We start from the raw sequence: 24,862 nt of genomic DNA on the forward strand, positions 1-24,862 counted from the left end.
TTTCTGTCATCCTAATTTACCTGCTCTCTCTCTCTCTCTCTCTCTCTCTCTCTCTCTCTCTCTCTCTCTCTCTCTCTCTCTCTCTCTCTCTCTCTCTCTCTCTCTCTCTCCTCTGTGTGTGTGTCTCTGTGTGTGTGTGTATGATTAAATTTGTTACCTAATAGGGGGTTGTGGCGGCTTCAGCGCAGTAATGTATACTTAGCCCGTTTTACGTGGCTCGAACATGAAATCAGGATTGCATTTGGGGTTTTGCCGGTTGGTTACTTTGGTTTTGCTTTGCTTAATCATTACTAGGTGGTTTGGGAGCTGGGGGGTGGGGGGAGCGACTCCTCCCTATCTCTCATGGTGCAGCTCTTTGAGAAGTTTCTAACATCCTTGGAAAGTGCCAGCCCTTCATTTCTAGGAGTGCTGTCCGCCCTTAAGTGGTAGATAGATGCATTTGAAAGGAGTCCTGTCACTTTGACTGTAAACTGTCTTTCCTTTAGAAAGGAAGTAGTGAAGACAGGGGAGTGAAAGGACCAGAGGTGGCAAGCTACTTCCTTGGACTCACTCAGCTGACTTCTGGATAGGAAAGTGGCTGAGAGCTTGGCTAGAGTTATTTGTAAATAATAGTAACCGCACCGCACCCTGTTTATATGGGCAAGCAAATTACTGAGGAGGTGGGGGGGAAGGGAAAATACATACCTACCATTTCTGCTCCCCTTTCCTCTTCCCACTATGCTACCCCTCACCCTCGATACACAGACACACATATATGCATGTATGTATATGTGTATTGCATGTGTCCCATATAGATATGTATATTTATATACATATATATGAACTTTCAACTTCCCTGTAAGCTCTTAAGCACTTTACTGGTGTAGTTCTCCCGACATGTGAAGGTTGTGGATTAACAAAGTTCACTTTCCCAAATAGAATGCAAAGGGTGAGAATTTGGCACTAGGGACCTTCTGAATAGCTGCTCTCCAAATACTTGAAAGAGAAAAATGGATGACCTAAAAATTAGCCTTTCTTCCTGACTGTATAAATCCACCAGAATTTTTGGTGTTACAAATGTTCTTGTTCTTCTTGGAGGTTTAGGGGGGAGTTTGTGTGAATGCAGCCTACTTTGGCACACCATGCCACACTCATACATGCGATTATACAAAATATACAAGATACCACATAGGTATGGAATTTTAAAAAAACCCAAACTGTATAAATTTGAGGTTTTTATCGGGCAGAGCAGATTACTTAAAGCGTTCAATTTCTCAGCGATCCAATTTTATTAGGATTTACTATCATTTGTGCTCTGCATCTCTGGGGAAATAATGCTTTGATTAATGTAATCCTGGGCTGGGATCCGCCACATGCCCTTCTCCCGAGAGAAGGACCCTGTTTGACAAACAAAAACAGAGCGGTAACTATTGCAATCTGCACTCACCTTTAGTAAGAAAGGGGAAAGGGTGAGGGAGGCTGGGGGGAGAGTGAACACTCATTCTCCCGCAGCTCAGATACAATGTAGAGCAATGGTTTCCACACAATGTGGATTCTCCTTTATATACAATGCCTCTGGTTTGGTGGGGGCAGTCAAAAGCTCACAGCCAGTTCAGTGGATACCATTCTGTTACACACTGAGAAGGAAAGTCTCTCTGGGAATGTGTGCGTACGCGCGTGCGTCCCTCTGGGTTCTCAGGATTTCTACTTCTTTTGTTTCCCACCACAGGCCTTTGCTGCAGATGGATTGCGCTAGCCCTTAGTTCAATCGCGGGGAGCCTGAGGCCTGAGGAGCAGCAGCAGCAGCAGCCCCAGCGGCAGCAGCAGTACCAGTCTTGGTATCGAGCAAGGGTCTCAGTGCCCCCACCCCCTGAAGCCAATACACCTCCTTAGAAAGGGCCACTGAGCGAAGCAAATCCACCAGCCAGAGGCGGAGAAGCAGCACGGACAGGCAAACCAGAAACGACACAAACTAAAAAAGGGATCAGATTCAACTGTGTTTGTTTCAAAAAAAATCAAAACAACCCAGGGACAGTAAAATGAGCTTTCCTTCTTTCTGCCCTGGGAAGAGCGTGATGCTTCTCCATTTCACACCCCCTTTTTATTTCCCTTCTCCCTCCCCCCCCCACCCTCCGCCAAAGAAAGAATAACTCAATTAGAAAAAGAATAAAGAAATAAAATCACAACTACAGATATGCCCAAGTATACATTCCCTTCTTTCTTGTCGCATCTCTCTCGTCCTTCCTCCTATTCACACAAACACCCCCACCTTCCCTCTTCTAATAAAGGCTAAGAGAAGAAGGTGGGAGGATTTGGGGCTGCTGTGATGGTAGTTTACTATTTGCCTTAACTCTCTGTAACAAAGCAAGTCTCAGTAGCATTGTGCCTGAAGAGGAGATCCTGTGACAAAGGAGCGCCCTGGCTGTAGTTTTGCCATCTTATTCAAAGTCTGGACTAATAAATCCAGGGAAGAAGGGCTTTTCAGCCCTGAAGATGCCATTTGCCCGGGTTTTTCAATAAGTTGCCAGCATCTCGCTCATGTTTACCCAATGACCCTATTGCAGTGACTCAGCGTTTCTCTCTCTCTCTCTCTCTCTCTCTCTCTCTCTCTCTCTCTCTCTCTCTCTCTCTCTCTCTTTCTGTCTCCCCCTCTCCTTTCCTTTCCTCTCCTCTCCTCTCCCACACACATCCTCTTCACTGTCTTTCTAGCTCTCTCTGTCACACACACCTTCGCCCTCCTTATCAATACCTCTTACTCTTTTTCCTTTTCTTTTTGTCTGAGAAAAACAATGTCAAGTACATTTCTGTCTGACACCACCATCAAAAGCATTATTAAATCTTTCAAAAGACAAGGAAGGAAGGAAGGAAGGAAGGAAGGAAGGAAGGAAGGAAGGAAGGAAGGAAGGAAGGAAGGAAGGAAGGAAGGAAGGAAGAAGATAAAATTCATGCATGGTGTTGCTGAACGAAATTAAATGTAGCTTTTTATAAAAATCTACTGAAGTCTGGCACTAGGGAGCAAATTCAGAAGAAAGTGACATTTGAAACACTAAAGTCACAAATTTTGGTCAGGATGTAAGGGAGGGACAGGAATCTGTTCTCCACAAACTAAATATTTCTGTAAGAAATCCAAATGTCACTTTCTTATTTGAAATTGAATCCCTGGCTGTTAAAGTAGCCCCTAGAAGTTAAATCTTCTTTTAAAATTCTGATTATTTTGATAATTGTCACTATCCTAAGTGAAGCCTTAAAACTTATTTATTTTGCGATGTTAATCGAGCAATAAAGAGGCCCCAGCCCAAGTCTTGCTTAGTAGCAACCATTTGCACGGTAGAGACTTTCTGCACCCCCAGAGTATACAGAATTAGGATGGAAAGTGTATCAAAGGCTCCTATAAAGCCTAGGACTCTTCTCCTTCAGTCCTATCACACAACTAGGATTTTTTTTTTTTTGAGAAGTTAGAGTCTATGTTAAAGTTAGCAATCAAAGAAATGATGTGGGTACCTATAACTTTTCACTTGAGGAGTTAGACTAGTTTGCTTAAACTCCTGGGAACTGGGTCATTTAACGTCAACCACTTAAGTCCCTTTATCAGACAATTGGACGCTGAAATTATGCTACAGAACTCCTGTAAAGGATGGAATGCTGTAGAGGACCAAATATAAATAAATACAATTGAAAATTTATGTTAGTAAAGAGAAAAACAATAGTTTACACTGCCATGAAAATATTTCCCATATTGTACATTGTAAGGTGGAGAATGGGCAAAGATGGAAAGGGTGGGGAAATAGAGTGGGGTGGGGGGGTTGAAGGAGAAGAGAGGACAGTAAAATCGTAAGTCCTGCATTCACTTAAAAAAAAAAGACAGTATGTGCATGTTTGTGTGAAATGCCAAAAAGAGCAGCCTTAAACCTGACCTAATGCAATCTGCACCCAGTTCCTCAGACAATAGACAAGTTCAAATGTCAAAAAATCTAATAATAAAAAACAGAACTGCCAAACTGCATGAACTGTTTTCTGGTGTACCACAATTACTCACTCCCTTATCCACTGAGAGACTGCCGGGCACCAACATAGAAAAGGAAAATCATTCCACATACAGAGAGACCTTTTGTTGTTTTTTTAGTTGTTAGGGAGGGTGGGGTAAGGGGAGTTAAATTCTATTAGGATGAGGAGCTCAGAAAAAAGTCACCCCTACTTAAGGCTGAGTCAATGCTCCCCACTTTTAGAAGTGACTGATCCTGTAATTGTTTTTTGACATTACGTCTTATCTAAGTATCATCATAAATCAGAATGATGAAATATATTCCAGTCAAAGAGTTCTATTAAAAGTTATGAATCTTTGTGAATGAAAGTTTGGGGAGGAATATTAGCACCACTCCCCTAATGTGCCTACATTATGTCAACACTACTACTACATAGGATGACTTCAATTACTTTGTCAGGTGCACGGACCCAAGGAGAGTGGAAAGACTGTGATGATGATGATGATGATGATGATGATGATGATGATGATGATGATGATGATGATGATAATGATGATTTTGTTTTAAAAGTATACTTTAATCTTCCAGAACACTTTAATGTACAATATCCATACCTAAATTCCAGAACCTGAAATATTTTGTTAGGTTAAAAGCAGCTCCAATGCTTTTGAGACTGAAAACATTACACTTTGGGTGGCAAGATCTCATATCTTTGTATTTATAACTGAGCCTATAAATCAGTGCAAAATAACTGAGAACTTTCCTGAAAATCAGATAGGGCAGCTCTATCAATGGGGGCCTAAAGTCTTATAAGTTTCTCCATTTGAAAACTTCAAAAACATTTAACACATGGACCCATCCCATAGAAGCCTCCAGACTGACAAGGGTGAATTTTCACAGAAATGTTCCCATTTTAAAAGCCCTCCTGCTCCCCATGTATAGAGCTCCCTGTCTAGATTGTGAGTATGCTTAATGTTTTAATTTGTAAATGCTAATCAGGCAATTGCTGTTCACTGTTGCAATAGTGTCTCGGCACCTTATCATTCTCAAATGGAAGCAAATGAAAAAATATTCACTTTGCATTGGGGGCAGGTACTACATTGGCTATGTCTTCCCTTCCCCCCTCCCCCCCACCACCACTTGGCAAAAATGATTTGCCAATCTCCAATAATATAAAATCTGTGGCTTTCCCTAGCACTTTGTCTTTTAATTCATACATGGCTAAATCGGTCCATTCCCAAATAATTACAGTATTTCGAAGCAGTCTGCATAAAATATCATTCTCAATTTAACTTGTGGCTTCTTGAGGAATTCTTATTTTCTGTTTATTTGAAAAACAAAGGCAGTGATAATAAAGTGAAGTTTTTAAAAAGTGATTTCTTTCTATTTTTAAGTATACTTGGCAAAAGAAAATAGTGTTACATGTATCAAAGAAATAACCAAGTCACCCTAAAATATATATACGAGTCTCTGGATATGTGTATGAGTGTATATACACAGTATAAAATTAAAATAATAACCCAGATAGCATAAACAAGTTATTGTGCAAAAAAAATCATTCTTTAAATATGCACCACACCACAACAACTTTGTGAACATGTTGCCAAACGTGTTCTTAAAAAGTAAAAGAAGAAAAGTTTTACCTATGTAAAAATATCCAATACTGGATTCCTATATAAATTCCTATGTAAAAATATCCAATATTGCTTAAAATGTATTTAATCATGTTAGGCAGTGTATTCCTAGTAGTAGAGTTCTGAGACAAGTCTAAAGACAGTTCAATCCCATCTTCCTAAAGGCTTTCCATTTGAAATTTTCACATAATCAAAGCAAAAGCAGTATTTTGGGCTCAAATTACAGTAAAAAATTATCTCAATTCTCTACTTCATTTTGCTCATATAGATGACATCACCCTCCTGACATTAATTGTAGAAGTTTATGAAGGAAAAGGATTAAGTGAAAATGCTTTTAGATTTCATTGCTAATATTATTCACGTTATTTCAAACTATCTTGCTTTGGCATGAGACAATGTGGTCCTTAATGGACCTAGTCTCAGATACAGAGTTTAAAAGTTAATAAAAACTTTTCCTGCTTTGATCCGGGTTAATTTGAATTTCAACTGGAAAGAATGAATTATCTTTTCTCACCCTTCCAAAGGCAGATTATAGTTCTGCACTTAATGTGTCTGTGTACTCACAGGGGCTCCATGACACATTTACAGGTGTGTTCAACTATTGACCTATGGAAGGAAACTTCTTACTCAGTGTCATACATGGCTTCCTTTCCTAAGTTTTACTCTACATATATCCCAGCGGGGAGGGAGAGTGAATGTTGAAGATAAATTAACTCTTTTCTCAGAACAGGTTCAGTTTTCCTTTTCAGAATTTTAGAAAGCTCTTGTTACATTGTGTTACAATAGTCCCACAATGAAGTACTTTTCATTTCAATTACAAAAGCTATGGAACGGGACACCTTGTGTCCCTTTTTAAAGTTTTCCCCAAATGTGTTACTATGTGATAAATAAGTCCTGTATACCCAATCCAAAAATAGAAAGGTCAATGTTTTATAATTCTATTTCAATTAAAAAAAAACCTATTCAAGGGGAAGACAATTGATTTTAAATAAAAAATTTTGACATTTATCATAAAACATTGCTGATACCAAGGTTTAGAACAGCAATTAGATATTAAATGAAGTAAAATGTACTTTTTTTTGGCTCTATCTCCAGCCCCTGCACCCTGAGCTCTCTAGCTGGTAAAAGACCGAGCAATTCATCAGGTTATTTCTGCAATAAATTGCCTATGTTGTCCTAGATTGCTTCCTGCTACGGATTTTAAACATCAACATATTTCAAAAATCCGTAGCTTGAAGGATAGCTTTTAGATAATAGATTAAAGAGTCCCACCAAACTATCCTTGTCTTCAAAGCTAAACCCTGTGCCCTAGTTCTAGACAAACTAGGGAAATTCCACTTTATTGAGAAAAAGAAATGATTAGCTTTAAAACTGTATTTCTTTCAGGTCTACTTCACAGATATGGTTTGGGGGTCATCCTGCTTCTTGTATAAACACACACATTGTGCAATGTGTACAATTCACAATGTGAATATGCATAAAAGTGGCGTTTGGTCTTTCCCCTGGCAAGTTTAGAGGAGCAGACTTGCTGTTGAACTCGCTGAATTTTTCTCAGCTCTGCCTTAAGCGAGTCAGTGCTCCCCCTGCTGGCCAGAAGTGCTACAGCTGAACACTTCAAAAGTTTATTTTGTTCAGTAAGCCGTGTCATATAAAATTAACGACAACCAATAAAATTAGCTTATATGTTTCAACTGTAAAAGTCCAAAACAAAATAAAGCTAGTTTTAGTGGAGCTAGAAAGCTCTGGTTTGGCTTCTTCTCTTTGGCTGAACTAAGGTCCTTTTATCTAAAGCCCAGTGCACAAACATATAGCTTAATGTGACTAGTGTTCTTCCTTTTATTTCTTTCTCTATGGCAACCAATATGTTCTGCTCAGAAATGTTCCCCATCAAGGAAACAAATGATCTTCAGGGAGCAGCTCTATACGGCATCTGTTCCAATGGAGCACACAGAGTTAACCCCAGTCAAAAGAGACGCTGCCGAGCACGTCCACAAGAAAGTAGGAAAACAGCGATTCTTCTCTCCTAAAACTGTACCCTCTAACCCTCTACTTTTACAAGCCATTTTATTGATTTGGACATTGACTGTTTCCGAAGAAGTGACTAATTCTATTAAATTGCAATATGTTTTGTGTCCCAGCAGGCAATGAAATATCACTGCATCCACTCTCCCAACTCGGTCCCCACTCCCATGCCTTAAAATACAACACACGGACCCGACAAAGCCTAAAAATTACCTTCTGACTGTTTTAACTCAGGCCAAAGATTCACGTGGCATATTTGGCTTACTGATTTCCTTGTATTTTATTTATGGAATTAACTTCACTCCGTAAGAGTTTCAAGCCATCAGCCTGCACCTCTCTATTAAAAGGAATTGGGGAGTGGGGGAGAAAGAGAGAGAGAGAGATACGGGAAGTTGTCAAAAATGAAAAACAAAGTGAAATCTGGTTTGTAATTCTGAAGCTCCAACCTCCTTTGAGAATAAAATGAAGGGATGTCCTGGTTAGTTTTGATGGATTATACTCTTTCTGACGGACTTTCACTACAGAGCTGTAGATGTTATGCTTAACTGTCTGTTCCCTAGATACAGTATTAACCCCATGTGTGCACTAGAGTGCTCTCCTCCTCTTCCTCTTCTCTGCACCCCCCTTAGCCCTTTCTCTCATGCTATCCCCTCCCCCCCCACTTCTTCCCCCTCCAGGACTTAAGCTGCCTCATTTCACTCCCCATCTCCCAGCAGGGGTCCAACCCTCCCCTCCTAGCTTTCTAGCCTGGTCACACTATTGTAGTTTACCACCCCAATGCTGGCTGAAGCTATAATCTCTCCCACCACCCCTCCCACACACACACATCCATAAGAGGGTTTTTTTTTTTCTGAAGGAACATTCAAAAATAAGAAATATTTATAATTTCACACGCACTTTGATATCTCTACTGTTTTTCTGGGGCCTTTTTTTGAAAAGTCACTATAATGCATAATGCCCAGAGACATAAAGATTGTAGTAAGTCACAGACTTTCTAGCAGAAAACGGTCCTTTTCTGCCTTTAGCTTTGGAATTAATCCATCCTTTTTATGTAATATTTCACTGAGGTTGTTTCCCACACACATACATGCACAGACTAGGCCTACTTGCCTTCCAAATAACTGCCAAAACACTCGGTCTTCTCCTAAGCAGTGAAAATAATTTCCAGAGACTTGTAAAGGAAACAAATTAATTAAAATAGAAGAAAATGAAAAACACTTACCTAGCAAACTTCCAGGTTTTAGAATTTTTAAGTAGCTTTATTTTAGGTTTTAATAAGGTGACAGGGAAAAAGAGCATGTTCTGAACTCCAACGAAACCATCCATCCTAAGACTTTCCTTTACACTGACTCCACTAAGCCTAGCTCTCCACTAGTCTATTATTTTCACCAAAATATATGAAAATTTATGCAAATGAAAATCAGCACTAACTGTTCTCCCCTTGTTATATACTTTGGATTTTTTTTCCAGACAAAACAATCACACTTCTCAAAAGGAGGGGGTGGGTGGGGTGGGGGTAGGGTGCATGGGGGGGTAGAGTTAGGAAGTAAGTAAAAAGAAAGGGATATGGGAAAAATCTAACAGTATATTTCTGTTATCAAAGCGCACAGCATTTTTAGGGTCATCCTCCCCCCCATATACACACCCTCCTTCGTAGAAAAAAAGAAAAAGAAAAAAGAAAGAAAAAGAAAGTAGATCTGTTTGCCGAGGCACTATCACGTTTCATCAGGCCACCTGAGACGGCTTTTGAAAGCGTGTACTGTGAAATTCATAGCAGTAATTTAGACAAAATCCTCACTGTATATTAATGAAAGGCGGCCCCATGGCACCGTTCCTATCCTCCCCATTCAGTGTAAACAAAACCACGAGACTCACTCGGTTTTTGAGCCTGATCCAAGCAAAATCGGCTGGAAAGGAAAACATGGGGTTCTGGCACTGACTTATTCAAACGTCTGCACCTGGAGATCTCAGATTTATTCAATGAAATCTGTGTTAGATCTTTCTTATAGACATACATACACACACATGTAAAAGAAACCTTTGGAGGACGCAAGGGAACAAAAAAAAACCGTTATGTTTAAGGTTTAGTTACCCTTCAGATCTATATACTTCACGCTGATGGTTTGGCTAAACCTACCTAAGATGGTATCTTTCACCGATCGAGCTGGAGGTGGACTAAATTCTACCGCTCTACAGTTAATCTTCAAATCACGCATATGCTGGTTCACACTTGGTGTTGGGATGTAGTTTGTACTGTAAACTGAGTTACCTAGCTGTATTCTGCAGTGAAATTATTAACCGGGAGAGAAGGGTACTGTGGTTACATTTTAGTGGTAATACACATGTGAATTTCTACCTACCTCCATGCAACACATGTATGCACTCTGCGTATTTGCCTGCAAAGGAGCAGATAGGTCTCGAGGAATACATAGCTCATATTAATATGCCTACAGTCTGCATCTATGCACACTGTATGCAAGTACGTGTACACATTCTGTGTTGTGCTGGGTATATAGGATACACCCCATATATACAATTATTAGCAAAGATGTATGCAGTGAATGTCCGAATTGTGTTATTTCTTTGGAAATCCCCGAGGAGTGTTCAATTTGCCCTTGTTTTGGTTGCCACTTTCTCTTTTTTCTTGGTTCGCTGAGGTTGCCTCTGTGCAGCGTTTCCGCTTGGTCGCATCTCACCCTCTCCTCTCCTTTTCTCCCTCCTCCCCCACGCACTCCCCCTCCCGTTCCCCTTAACTCTTTCAGCCAGGCTAAGGAATAATAAAACATTAGATCCGACATTCACATCCACATATGAGCACCCCCTCCAACTCCAACCACACGTAACATGGCGGGGAAGAGTATTGGAATATTACTACTGTTGCTAATAATGATAACAACCCTAATAAGAATGTACCTGCCACAAAGTAAAGAGCAGGGCAATTGGTTCCTGTTTTTTTTGACCCCATTCTTGTTGGATCGGGAATTTCTGAAGGCCATTCAGGTTTGATGCACATACTACCGGTACCTGGGGAAAGGTTGGGCTGATTTGGTTTTCAAATACAGTGTAAGGTTCACACACGAACCCTCAAAGTTGCAAGAGTAGGCTAAACACTCGCTCCCATTCTGGAGGAAGGATGCAGGGAGAACAAGACAGAGGCGGGGGCTGTGGCGGGGGAAGGAGAGAAAGGGAGAGAGAGAATGTGAATGGGGAGGAGAGAGGGAGAAAGGAAGAGAGAGAGAGAGAGAGAGAGAGAGAGAGAGAGAGAGAGAGAGAGAGAGAGAGAGAGAGAGAGAGAGAGAGCTGTATAGGCTTCTCCCTTACACACGCGGGCACAGTACTACTACTGAGTAGGAGATTTCCCACGTCGATGGCAACGAAGAACTAAAACAAAGGGGGTTGCAGACAGCGTGAAGGGGATTGCGGAAAGTTGCAGTGTTTCGATCAGGGAGGAGACATGCCATGACCAATGCTTTCGGAAATGCAAGCACTCCAGTCGAAAAGAGGGAGGGGGTCAGGGTTTGGTGAAAGGATGGCAAAACTTTGAAACAGACGAAAACACCTCTCTATATAGGTATTATCTATTTCAGTGATGCATCCTAAGCAGCGTGTTTTAGAAATCTCTGGAATTATGTGCCGACAGAATGGATTATTAGATAGGGTGGGTGATTATTTTTTATTATTTATTTTGCCCCACCGGTTTCTCTGCTCCTTCCTCCGAGCCCCTATCCCTTCTCAGTCCTCATTCCCTCTTCCACTCCTTTCCACCTCCTCTCCAGATTCTATTCTCGGTTCTCACGTTTAGGGAACACAAATGTCTTTGCTGGACACTAAGAGTTAAGATGTTGTGGACGGGGCCGGGGGCGGGGGGGCCTTCGGGGGAAGGGAGGAGAAAAGACTAGAGAGGGAGGGAGAATCGTGGGGGAACGACAGATTTCCAGCTTCTACGACACTTTGCCTAAATTAAAAAGCAACCAATCGGAACGGCCGGAAGGGGGGCCGCGCGTCCTAAGCCAGTCATTCTAGGGTTGTCAATCACGCAGCGGGTAGCCAATCAGCGGGGGCCCTTGCGCTCGACTTCCTTGTATTTGGGAAAGTGTGGTGGTGGGTGCGCGCTCTCGGCGGAGGGTAAACATTCGGCAGTCCCTGCTCTGTGAGGGAGGGACAGAGGGAGAACTGTCAGATCGGAGAGAGAGAGAGAGAGAGAAAAAGAGTGAGGGGGGAGAAAGAGAGAGAGTGGAAGAAGAAAAAGAGAGAGAGAAAGAGAGAGAGGAGAAAAGAGAGCAAGAGAGAGGGCGCAGAGCTGCTGCTACAACTACTCTCCAGCACCACTACTACCACCACCACCACCAACAACAACCACCACCAGTGCACTCAGCAAGCCTTGCAACAACTTGCCCACTGGAGTTATTGTGTATCAAGGATACCCTATATGCACACACACACCTACACCTCTACCAATGCACTCTTCCTCCTCCTTCTCCAGACAACTGCTGGGATAAAAAATAAAACACCAAACCAAACCATCATCAACAAGGTAACAGAACAATTCAACCTTTTTTCTCCGTTTCAATTTTTTTTCTTGTTACATTTGTTTCCTAATTTCTGCCCCAAAGGAAAGATGTCTCACCAGACTGTGATTGTTTCGAGGAAGATGAAAAAGGACTCTTGTTTCAGAGGCAACAAAGTGTTCCAGCAATAGCAACTTTGGAGAAATGCATCATCGCAGGAAGTTTTCGTAGGACAGCAACAAAACTTGTAAAGAGGAGAAAGAGAGAGGGAGAGAGGACAAGAGGGGGAGACCAGGAGCCACCCTCCCCTCCCCCTAAACCACCAGCAACCAACAGCATCATCCTCACGCCTTAAAGGAAAATTTTTAAAAAGTTTTACTCTAAGAGAAAAAGAAGTGAAATGAGCTCCTGAAGGAGAAAGGGAAAAAAAGTGGACGAGTAAAAGAAGAAGGGTTGTTCGTTGAGATTATATATATATATATATACCTATAATTTTTTAAGGAAGAAAAGAAAAGCCTTTTTCTTTGTTGTTTCCTTCGAACCCATCACTTAGCAGGTGAACTGAGACCACCGGAGCCTGGGGCAGAGTCCACCTTCACCCTCTGGAAAGGCAAAGAGAGAGGGAGAGAGGGAGCCCGCGCAAAAGCCGAGGACCAACGCCGGGCCCCCTCCCCAAGAACAAACTCCAGCTGGCGCAAGAAGGGTTTGGGGGGGCGGGAGGGAGGGCACGGAGTGCGCCCAGATAGCCGAGCCCCCCTCCCCAGGGCGCTGTTGCTGCTGCTCCTGCTGCTGCTGCTGACCAAGGCCCGGCGGCGACCCCCGCACCCTGCGGATCGGCGTTGCAGCTGCAGCCGGGGGCGGCTGCGGCGGAGGCGGAGGAGGAGGAGGAGGAGGAGGAGGAGGAGGAGGAGGAGGAGAAGGCGGCGGGGCCGGCGGGGGCCCGGGGCGGGGGAGGGGGAGGAGGGGGGGGGGAGGAGGAGGAGGAGGAGGAGGAGGGAGGAGGAGGAGGAGGAGGGGAGGGGGAGAGGCGGCGGCGGCTGCGGCGGCGGCTGCGGCAGCGGCTGCGGCCGCGGCTGCTGCGGCGGCGGCGGTGGTGGCGGCGGTGGGGTGGCGGGAGCGGAGCGGCATGGCCACGGCGGCTTCTAACCCGTACCTCCCCGGGAACAGCCTCCTGTCGGCCGGCTCCATCGTGCACTCGGACGCCTCCGGCGGCGGGGGCGGCGGCGGGGGCGGGGGCGGCGGCGGGGGCGGTGGAGGAGGCATGCAGCCCGGGAGCGCCGCCGTGACCTCGGGCGGCTACCGGGGGGACCCGTCCTCCGTCAAGATGGTCCAGAGCGACTTCATGCAAGGGGCCATGGCCGCCAGCAACGGCGGCCATATGCTGAGCCACGCTCACCAGTGGGTCACGGCCCTGCCCCACGCCGCCGCCGCCGCCGCCGCCGCCGCCGCCGCCGCCGTGGAAGCTGGCTCGCCCTGGTCCAGCAGCGCGGTGGGCATGGCCGGCAGCCCCCAGCAGCCGCCGCCGCCGCCTCCGCCGCCGCCCCCGCAGGGCCCCGACGTGAAAGGCGGCGCCGGCCGAGACGACCTGCACTCGGGCACCGCGCTGCACCACCGCGGGCCGCCCCACCTCGGCCCCCCACCGCCACCGCCCCCCCCACCAGGGCCACCCGGGCGGCTGGGGCGCCGCCGCCGCCGCCGCTGCCGCCGCCGCCGCCGCTGCCGCCGCCGCGCACCTCCCGTCCATGGCCGGGGGCCAGCAGCCTCCGCCGCAGTCTCTGCTCTACTCGCAGCCCGGGGGCTTCACGGTGAACGGGATGCTGAGCGCCCCGCCAGGGCCCGGAGGGGGTGGCGGGGGAGGCGGCGGCGGCCAAAGCTTGGTGCACCCCGGGCTGGTGCGCGGGGACACCCCGGAGCTGAGCGAGCACCACCATCACCACCACCACCACCCGCACCCGCCGCACCCGTCGCACCCGCACCACCCGCAGGGACCCCCCTCACCACGGTGGGGGCGGCGGCGGCGGGGGAGGCCCGGGACTGAACAGCCACGACCCGCACTCGGACGAGGACACGCCGACCTCGGACGACCTGGAGCAGTTCGCCAAGCAGTTCAAACAGCGGCGGATCAAACTGGGATTCACGCAGGCAGACGTGGGGCTGGCCTTGGGCACCCTGTACGGGAACGTGTTCTCGCAGACCACCATCTGCCGCTTCGAGGCCCTTCAGCTGAGCTTCAAAAATATGTGCAAGCTGAAGCCTCTGCTGAACAAGTGGCTGGAGGAGGCCGACTCGTCCACCGGTAGCCCCACCAGCATCGACAAGATCGCTGCCCAGGGCAGAAAGAGGAAGAAGAGGACCTCCATCGAGGTGAGCGTCAAGGGGGCCCTGGAGAGCCATTTCCTCAAGTGCCCCAAGCCCTCGGCGCAGGAGATCACCAACCTGGCGGACAGCCTGCAGCTGGAGAAGGAGGTGGTGAGAGTCTGGTTCTGCAACCGGCGGCAGAAAGAGAAGCGGATGACACCCCCCGGGAATCCAGCAGCAGACGCCCGACGATGTCTACTCGCAGGTCGGCAACGTGAACGCGGACACGCCACCCCCCCACACCACGGACTGCAGACTAGCGTGCAGTGAAGATGGAGAGCATGAGAGGGAGAGAGAGAGGGAGGCACCAGCCATCGCAGCCGCCGCCGTCGCCTCCGCAGCTGCCGCCAGCCACCGCCAGCCGCCACCACCACCGCCAGCTACTGCCGCCGCCGCCGCTGCCACGACAGAATCAGCCGCAACAACAGTGAGAGAGGAGAAAACATCCATCCCCCTCTCGCCCCCCACCTCCTCCGCCCCCCCATACCTACATACGTGCTCACACTTTTGTACAAAGGAAAGAAAAAAAGACAAGAGGACGGAGGAGAAAAAAACACCAAAATCAAAGAAAATGGGGGAAAAGAAAACAAGAAGCTTAATAAATACCCAGACTGTTTAGACTGGTTTATATATATATATATATATATATATATATATATATATATATATATATATATATATATATATATACATATATATATATATACATATACAAATAATGAAAAAACGTTTGGAGAAAAAAGGGGGAGCGATCAAAGCGATCGCATTTATATACTGTGGTGGTTTTCCTTTTTTTAATAGGGGGGGTGGAGATGCATACTGCACCAGAACTACAGATGTGAGGTTTCCCCCTAAATTATCCCCTGTTGAAGCGGTGGACAAGACAGCACCCACCTCGACATTTCTCTCCTCTCCTCAAAAAAAAAAAAAATGCCCCCCTCACTACCTTACTCTGCCTCCTAAGGGCTGTCTAATATGACTCACAGAAACTTTTTCTTTCTTTCATGGGAACAGTCCAGAAAGGAAGAAGTAAAGGCATCTCGTTTGATCAGAGGGCGCCTACCTGCATCCCAGGACCCTGGGCCTTTTTTTTTTTTTTTTGGGGGGCCATATTCACATAATTCTGGGGCAACCAGACATCTACTCTGAAATGAAAAAATACCAATTCACTTCAGAAAAGGAAATATGCACACAGCACTAAAATAAGCAGACTGAATAACTGAAGTTAAAAAAAAAGAAAATACCCTTAAAGTTGACCCCAAAAGAAAGGATGGGTGGGGGAGGGAAAGAAGGCAGACACCGAAGGGGGATTGGGGAGAGGAGAGACTCCCAGTCCGTGAAAGTTCGAGGTTCTAGGAGGACTTTGCATGAATCAAGGGCAACAGCAAAAGAGAAATGGGAAATAAGTCAAGCCAGTCAGTCATGGTTTTGACGGCTGCCACTCAACGTGGAAGATTCAAAAAAATCCACCGCTAATATTTTTTTTATTAATATTTTTATTTTTTATTTCTGGACTGATTCAGATAAAGGGATTTAGAAAGACTGAATATCTGCAGCTGCACTTATCTGAACTTCTCCTCTCCTAAATCCGTTGCCAACTTTGATTGAATGGGTGCTGTGGATGTGATTATATAATACTGCCATTTCCAAGCAGTGTTTTTGGTAGGTTTTAATAAACAGACTTTTCAAAAGACGGCAATATAGAATTGTTAGATCCGTTGTTGATCTAAAAATATTTGCTTTATATTTTCATTAAATGACTTCTTTTAATATTTTATTCAGAATACCTATGAACTGCTGCAAAACGGTAATTTATTTTTCCCCAGATCTTGTATTACGTGTTTTTTTCAGACGAGCACAAATCAAAAATGAAATGAAAATATGGACAGTTGTTAGGTAATAAGGGTATCTTTTGATGTGATAATTTGATTGTAATTTAATTTGAGTAGTGATTCCGTAAGAGCTGATTGAGAAAATAAATTTGTTAGAATGAAATAGTCTGTGTCTGATGCGTAAACACTGTGTCGAAAAAAAGTATTCTTAAAATATTTTTAGACAACGCAAATCCTTAAGTGATAGAATTAATGAACTATATCCTAAACCACTTAAGGTTTTTGGAAATGCAAAATAAAAGAAAGGCTTATTCATGCTGTTAGCTTTTTAGGATAGTGTTCACACCTCTTAAATTCATAAGCTTCCTAATATCCCTCAACCTAATTTCAGTAAGCTTTTTTTAAAAGGGGATAATGGAATACTCTAGCTAGTAAGTGACCCTCTTCTTGGAGATACCTGTATTCTTTTAACCTAAGACTACAGTGCCTCACTCTGTGTACCAAGTGATCATTCATGGTTTTCACTAAATGCTCCAAAAAGTTTAGCTTCTCCCCTCTCCTTCCCATACCTCCTTCCTGTATTTCTCTGTGTGTCTGGCCTCTTTTCTCAAATCTAAAAATAGTGGAGGGTAGTTTTCTTAAGCCAATAAATGATTTTATACAATGTAACAACTGAATGATAACTGCATTTATCTTTATAATTTAATGTATTTTAATGGAATAATATACTCCCAAAATTCTAGTTACAGTCTGTGTAATTGTTGTCTCAGGCTTTTGGTACTCAGTGTTGTGCTCCAATGTTTTCTTCATCCTCAGTAGTTTCTATATCTTCGTAATACAGTGGGATATATTAGTTTGTCAAAAATGCCTTTAGATACAGCAGAAAGGGTTGTCGTACTTATCAACTGAATTTATTAATATTTACAGATGTGTGAAAATGAAAGGTTTCAATATTTAAAGTTGTAAGAACTAGATAAGCAGAAGTATCAACAGAGTTAAATTCCTCATTAGTATACTTTTCGAAAAATACTTTTGTGTATAATATAAATCTTAAGTATTCTATAGACTGATTTTCCACCACCCCCCACTTTGTCTCTGTCACTCCCTTTATCCCTCCTCCATCTTCTCTCTCTCTCTCTCTCTCTCTCTCTCTCTCTCTCTCTCTCTCTCTCTCTCTCTCTCTCTCTCTCTCTCTCTCCCTCTCCCTCTCTCTCTCTTTCTCTCTCTCTTCCTCCCTTCCTCCTTCCCTCCCTCCCTTTCCTTCTCTTTCTCCCTCTCTCCTTCCCTCCCTTCCTCTCTTCCTCTCTTTCTCTGATTGAAACTGGGGTTAAAAACTGGGAAAATTGAAAGAATTGTTTCTTTTGGATAGGTCTGGTGTCACTTTCATAAATCAAGGCCAACCTGATAGCTCTGTATTAGGATGCTTTATTTTGAAACACCATTTTTGGCTAAAAATCGCAATCATTTGGATTTGTGAAATTTGGAAAAGACCATAGCCTAAAAGAAAAAGAGAAGGATATCAAATGAAAGAACCATAATTTTAATTGTTTCTACTTTGTTTTCTTTTTTGTTCAGTAATAGCTGTCCAGCAATTTTATAACCTGGAAAGGGATAGGAATAGGGAGGGGGGGGGGGGGGGGGAAGGACTTCATCAGTTTTACCGTCTTCAGGGGATTCAGAGAATGGCCGTCTAATTTGGAGGCAGAGGGTTGGGTGGGTTTGTGTTTATGTGGTGGATACTATTAACACGTGAGGTGGAATCCTGTTTTTCACACAGGAAGGGTAGTGGCTGATTAGACAAGGAACAGGTCTATTTAAATTTCTTAGAGGTATTTGGTTACTGGATTTGGATGACAACAAAGGCTAACATTAGGTTTCACACTTTTCTATTAAAAGGCAACCTTTGCCGGTTTCTGTGGAAGAAAAGCTGATTTCAGAGAAGCAGAATAACCTTTAGTTTGAAAGGCTGAAAAAAATGTGCCCATTTGTGTAATTATTTTACATAGTGAGGTCGTTTTGTCCCCTAATAATAATAACATTATTGTTGTTGTTAGTTATTATTATTATTAAACAATCCTTTGAATGTATTTGGAAACTTCAGGGTTGCAAGCACATGGATAAGAAAGTGTTGGATAGCTATACTGGAGAGGTTTATGCTAAGGGTTATATTGTTACACATGTAAATATGAAAATATTGTTATATATCAACAGATCTTTTAATGAATTTAAGCATTGTGTTCATTTACACCACCAGTGTCTCTTGTGCTTAGCAAATGAGTCTCCATTTTTTTTCTTCCATTTTCGTCCCCCCACTCCTTTTTCCTATCTAGCCTAAAGGAAAGCCAAATGTTTAAGAAAATTATATTTAATCAGTCTGGGTAATCCCAAGATGTTATTATTTAGTTTACAATTTCTTATTCCTAAGCCTCAGTCTTCTCACTGATGCTCCCATCGTTTCCCTATAAGTCTATATGAGAAATCATTTCCAGGTGTATTTAAAATAGTCACCTCACTGTTGTTGATCTACCTTTTTTTTTTAAGAATTTAGCACAGATCTACTTTGTTTCCAAATACAACCATTCCTAATTGACCTTTAGAGATTCCTTATGCTTTCCTATAGTATCTGGTGTTTGCACATGGCAATGTTCATGACTTGTTCTGTATGAATGGTTTTCAATGGAACGTTCAGAGAATAATTGATTCTGATATGAAATGCAGTATATACTATTGATAGTTTTATCAATAAGTGTAATATTTTAAATAATTTTAACAATTAAATTTGTTTTTTAAATTATATATTTGTAAAATATTTATCCTGTTGAAAGCAACAATATATTGTTGTATTTATTCGTTTTATTTTTGTAATAAATGATCAACCTCTTCAAGTTAAAGCAAAAATGCCACTTTTATATACTTATGCATAAATACATTTTAAGAGATGGATATACTTGCACCAATTTGTATGGTAAACAGAGTGAGATCCATCAGTAGGTTGTAGTTTTCAGAACTAAATTGTAGGAGAGAAACATTCTCTCCACTTGAAGTTTAGTTTGCCCAAGTTCTAGGGTAATTAATCAAATTCTAAAATGGATGCAACAAGTATTGGCACTGGATACAGAGTTGAAATTAAATATTTAGGACCCAGACCTTCTTCCCTTCCCCCCCCCCCCCCCAAAAGCAAGAAGATAGAAATTCTAGGAAATTCTCTCATTTTGTGGAATGCACGTGACTGGCTAGAAAGACAAAAACAGATGCAATGTACCAATGAAAAATTCAATTATTTTCAGTTTCCTTTGGAAGTACTTGGCTGTCTTGGAGAGGGGAGACAGAAATAAAAAGGGCTGAAGGGTTGGGGGTATCGATGGACCCTTCAAAGCAGGATGCTCTGGGTCTGGCTTTTGCTATTTTGAAGGGGGTGTGGTGTAAAGCAGAAGAAAAAAAAAATAAGGACATGTAGGATGGATACAGAAATACAGAACCCCCTTCTTCCCATCCAGTTATTGGCAAAAATAAGCAAACAATAGAAAGGGAAGGGAGGCTGATGGGGTAAAAATGGTTGTTTGGTCTTGTCTACCTAGCTCTAACTTTATGCATGTAGCACACTTGCTTTTATCCCAGCTCCTTAAAGCTGCTCTTACCTACCCTTCATCTGGAGGTCACTCACGTGACATCTTGACTGCTAGTGTTGCATGGAAGGCTTGACCTTGACTTCCATAAGGAAATCAGTGCGTTCAGTGTTTTACTCTTTAACCTGCTTTATCCCAGAGAAGGAAATGCAGGAAAAAATTGGAGGACTTGGGGGAGAAAGAGGGAGCTGGTGGGGGAGAGGTAGTGGGACCGGAACTATCTAATCAAATACTTTGATTTTATTAGATCAGATCATGACCTATTAATTAGATTATTCTTTTTCATTCTTGGTCTCACATCCGTGCTTGTTCCTGTATCTTAAAATATGAGTGTGAATGTGGAAAGCATGGACCAATGATGTAACTCTATTTCAGCTTCAGGAGACTGGTCTTCTGGCAGACTGGGTAGATTGATTTCTTTTATGAGGCCGGTTTTCCTAAAGGAAAAATCAACTCTGGAAGTGACCTCAGATGGGTCTGTGAACACAGTTAACAGACCGTGCTAATGGCAAAATAGTGGGTGAGTGGGTGTGCCTGGTCTTTTTGTTTGTTTGTTTGGAAATGGAGGGAGGGAAGAAATGGAAGAGTGAGGATATCAGTGAATCGGTCTGGAGAAGTTTAGAGAAGCAGTTGATTTGAGGTGTGGGGGCATGATTCAGGTATAAAGAGGAAACACTTTAAAAACATAAAGGTGAAGGGGAAAGATGTTCAATAAAAGTGTGTGTGTGTTGAGTGCTACTGGGTGGCAAATTTCTGTTTATTATTAGTATTGTTATTTCTACTGTTGTTATTGCCGGCCGGCCGGCCGTCTCTAACCTGCTTTTTGATCGTGGGCAATGGGAGACCTGCAGGGAAGGAGGGAGGGAGCCTCCTGCTCAGGCCCTCCGCGGCAGCCAGCCTGTGCAGTTCACCAGTGGCAGCTGCTGCGGATCCCACAAGTTGTTTTCCTCGTGGCGACCATTCAGCAAAACGCACGATCCTTTCTCAAAGATTTAAATTTCGCGGATGAATTACCATACACCGGTTGCTTAGCAACTAAATTCAAGCAGGGCTAAGAATATGCAAGCTTTTTGTATTCTCATTAATAAAAATGCCACTCTGACACAGCAACCTGACTTTGGATCACTGCAACTTCTGTTAAAGCCATAGGAGAATACAACCCGTCTCCTCCATTTAATTACAGATCAGAATGGCTTGAAATGTGATGTTTTGTTAATCTATCTTCCTAAAAACGATGTAAAAAATAACGCCTTTTCAAAAGCAGTAGAAAACTCTCTCTCTGTTTTTTAAATGGAGCTGTCTGTCGATGTTACTGATAGTTGTAAACCTAAACCTTTTGAAACACATAGTTTTTGCTTCTTACCTCTCCTATTCTCCACTCTTACCCAATCTAAAAATATCAGTGCACTGGGAGCCACAGAGATTAAACTACAGTTCAATTAAACTAAGAGAAAAGTAGTGGCCGCTGGAGGAAACAAGCTAAAAGAGAAGAGAAAGTTATTAAAGTTAAGTTGGAGGGCAGTCAGTGACAGTAAGGATGTTGCTTGCGAATACATGAAGGCCCGGACGATAGTGGTTGTAGAGAGAAGGGTATTCTACCTTACTGAGTTCAGATCAACTTTGCTGAATTTCTATTACCAAGCGGTGGTGGATATTTGTGTAGAGGTTTTGAGGCTGCATGGGGTTGATGTCTCAGGCTGGCCTTTTCTGCTCCCTCCCTGAATCCAAATGCCCCCCTCTGCTTCAGACTCCAGCAGTGAGAAGCCTCTAAATCGAAAGAATTGCCGTGGCCACAATCTCAGTGGTCCCCTTCCCCAAAAGTCTGATGTAAGATCGAGAGACCAAACAGGATGCTTTGAGTAATAGAAACAAGTACTTAAAACAAACAAACAAAAAACCCACCTTGTTCTGCAGTAGTTATTTAGGAGTGGAATGCTTGGGGGGTGGTGATTAAGGTTTAAAGACTGTAGAGACAACAATAGGAATACAAATTGGTTACTATAGAAAGATTATTAAGAAACAAGTGAAGGTTGTTTAGAAAGGTGGGACTACTGGGGGGATTTGGGGTGAAGGAAAGTTTCAATGAAATTCTAGGTGATAGCCTCCTGTTGTAGAATCAAAGGTTTGGTAGTTTTCAACTGGGTGCAAGGCATTTTTTCAGATGTGCTGGTGCGCGGGCGAGTCTCTGTATGTGTGCGCGTGTGTGTGCGTGTGCGCGCACGCAGAAGGAAAGAGTTTCTCTCCCTCAAACTCGATTCTCCTGGGTTTAAAATAAAAGCTTGTACCAAACATTTAAATAAGAAAGGCAGACGAGGGAGTAGCTGCCACTATGTACGGACTAGAACCGATAAAGTCCAACACCACCCAAGATCTTAGCCCCCTGCTTTCTGCAGATAATGAGATGTATATCGTAGCATAGCTGAGCAGTGGCAAATAAGCAAAAGCTAGGAAGACATGAATGGCTGTGCTGCATTCACACACACTTATACACCAACCACTTTTCCTGCATGTTTAAAAGCTCCCAACCTCAAGCTGTTTTCATTTTTTAGTTAAAAAAAAAAAACTCAAAAGTTGGAATCTACAGAGATCCTTGATACCTCAGCGGCAGCTGAAAGTATGTTCTAACTTAAGCAAAAGTGTAAGCTAGAAAGAACATGTCTACTGGTTAACCTAGGTGGTTATGGAGGCCAGTTTTTACAACCTATGCTGTAATATTACCTATTTTCTTTGGAGAGAGAGAGATGAAGGTATAAAGAGTATCAGGCAGATCGGGGTCAGAGATGGAAGCTTCTCTGTGTTACAATGTTTCCAGGCTTCATGGTTTTTCAGTGTAAAGTGCATAATAAGCAGGAAACCACTTATTTACAAATAAAATTATCCTGGACCAAGCCAACATTCCATGTATGTAATTCATTAATAGAATTCATTCTTTCTCCTCCCTCTTTGGAAACAGAAATGTTGACCTAAAAAAAAAAAAAAAAGCTTTATTGTGGAGTGAGAAGGGAAGGGGTCATAGGCATGGAGAACACTGGCTACATTTAAGTGTACTTTTTTTAAATAGAGAGATGAGAATGGACATATTTACCATTTCCAGCCAATGAGTTTTTGTTTTTGTTTTTAGAAAATGTATAGTAATGCTCTTTTGGGAGGTGATTTATAGAATTCACTATTCTGAAGGTAAAACGTTAATGGTAATTGGGTCTCATCATTCCTATCAGAAGATTGTTAGAAAGTGTGTATATTAATGTGTATATGTATATGTTCATGAAGGTGAAATGTAAAGGACTTTGAAGTAGTTAGGAAAGTAAGACTTATATGCACTTGCACACACACACACACACACACACACACTTTTTTAAAGATGAAGTTAAGAAATATTTGGTAAAACTTGTCTACCAAACTTCTTCAGTTACTTCAGCATAAAGAGTTTAACATACAACACAATATAGAATTAAGCTTTTGCTCCAATCTATGACTTCATTTGGAGCTAAAATATTAGAGCTTTCTTTTCTGGGAAGCCTGAACTGGGTTGCTGTTATTCAGGGAGTTTTCTTTAGCCTGTCACTTTCTGGAAAGGAAAAGTATGGTCTAAGGGATCAGGCCCCACAGAGTGTGGGAGAAATTGAGTCTTGAATTAATTTCTATGAATTCTACACGTAAAGGTCAATATCCAATGTTCCAGAACTCCTTAAGGTGAATTTGGTGATTTTTTAAAGCTCTAAGCATTAGCATATTTACAAAAGACACAAAGATTAATTACTGCCAGTCTTGTTAAGTCAGAATGTACAGGGTTCCAGACAAAAAAAAAATCAAACATCATTTTAAGAATAATTTTTAAAGGGGTGAGGCAGATGAAAAACTGTTGGGAGGCCTCAGATCTGTTTTGTCTTCAAGGACTTTCAGGAAAAGGCTAGCCCATTTAGTCACCTGGGACCTGACTCACCGCAATCAAATAGATATTCATTTCAAAGAACTCTCAGTAAGTCAGAGTTGAAATGGGAGGTGCCAACCTGTCCTCTGTCCATCACCCTCATTCAACTCAGGTTGTTACAGGACAGCCTGGGTGCTGGAGAGAGGTTTCATTTGTGCTCTTGTATTCTATAAATGGTCTAATATAAACTGTGGACCTCTGTATGGATAGCATGTCTCTATGTCTTTCCCCCCCCCCAGGTCCCGATGTCTAATCTCTTTGCTTGGTTGTCTGGGAAAGAGGTGAAAGGAGTGAGAGGGGAGGAAGAGAAATTAACAAAAATGGACTTTAATTGGGGAATCTTTGGGATGTACCACCAGGACATTAACGAAGTCAAAATAATTTAGGAATATTTAGTTCTCTTTTTATTCAAGTTTCGAGAGTACAGGACCAGAGAAGCTTGATTTTTTTTTCAACTTCAAATCATCTCTAAGCTAGCTACTTAAACACAATCATGTTGCTTTATCACTTTAAAATTTCTTCCATACCCAGAATTTTTAAAATCATCTTGAAACAAAAGTTGTAACAGGTACTAAAGATGTCCCTGAAGTTGCTTTTGAAAAAGGGGAGAGAGAGAACATGGAATTATCCAGCTTCTCATACACAGCTCAGGCACCCAGGGCTCTGGTCCTAAGCATAGCTTGATGCGCAAATCTACCTGGAGAAAGAGCTTTGGTGTTGTTGTTGTTGTTGTTGTTGTTGTTGTTGTTGCTGGGGTGGGGGGTTATTGGGAATTTTACTAGTTGTTTTATTTGCTGAGGTTAGATGAATGTGAGGTCAGTATTATTTATATATGCAGATGTTCCTGCTAGCTTTCCTTTGGCAGATTCAAAGGGGGCGGGGGAACAAAGGATATCAATTATCTTTTTCTTTTGTTTCTCAGCCTTGAATTGAAACTTCAAGGCAGGAAAAGGCCTAGGATGGGAGGTACCCACTTATACATGACATCC

General features: G+C 42.9%; 1 protein-coding gene across 1 annotated transcript; it reads left to right on the top strand.

Annotated features, from left to right (window-relative positions):
* Positions 1 to 13,189: 13,189 nt before the first annotated feature.
* Positions 13,190 to 16,479, top strand: POU3F3 (POU class 3 homeobox 3). The gene is given in 5 exon segments (XM_072621744.1): positions 13,190 to 13,771; positions 13,773 to 14,120; positions 14,122 to 14,643; positions 14,645 to 14,716; positions 14,719 to 16,479. Coding segments are annotated over 5 exon segments (1,497 nt in total). The 5' UTR covers positions 13,190 to 13,252; the 3' UTR covers positions 14,755 to 16,479.
* Positions 16,480 to 24,862: the final 8,383 nt, after the last annotated feature.

This window comes from Notamacropus eugenii, chromosome 6 (assembly GCF_028372415.1).
Source record: "Notamacropus eugenii isolate mMacEug1 chromosome 6, mMacEug1.pri_v2, whole genome shotgun sequence".
Lineage (NCBI taxonomy): Eukaryota > Metazoa > Chordata > Mammalia > Diprotodontia > Macropodidae > Notamacropus > Notamacropus eugenii.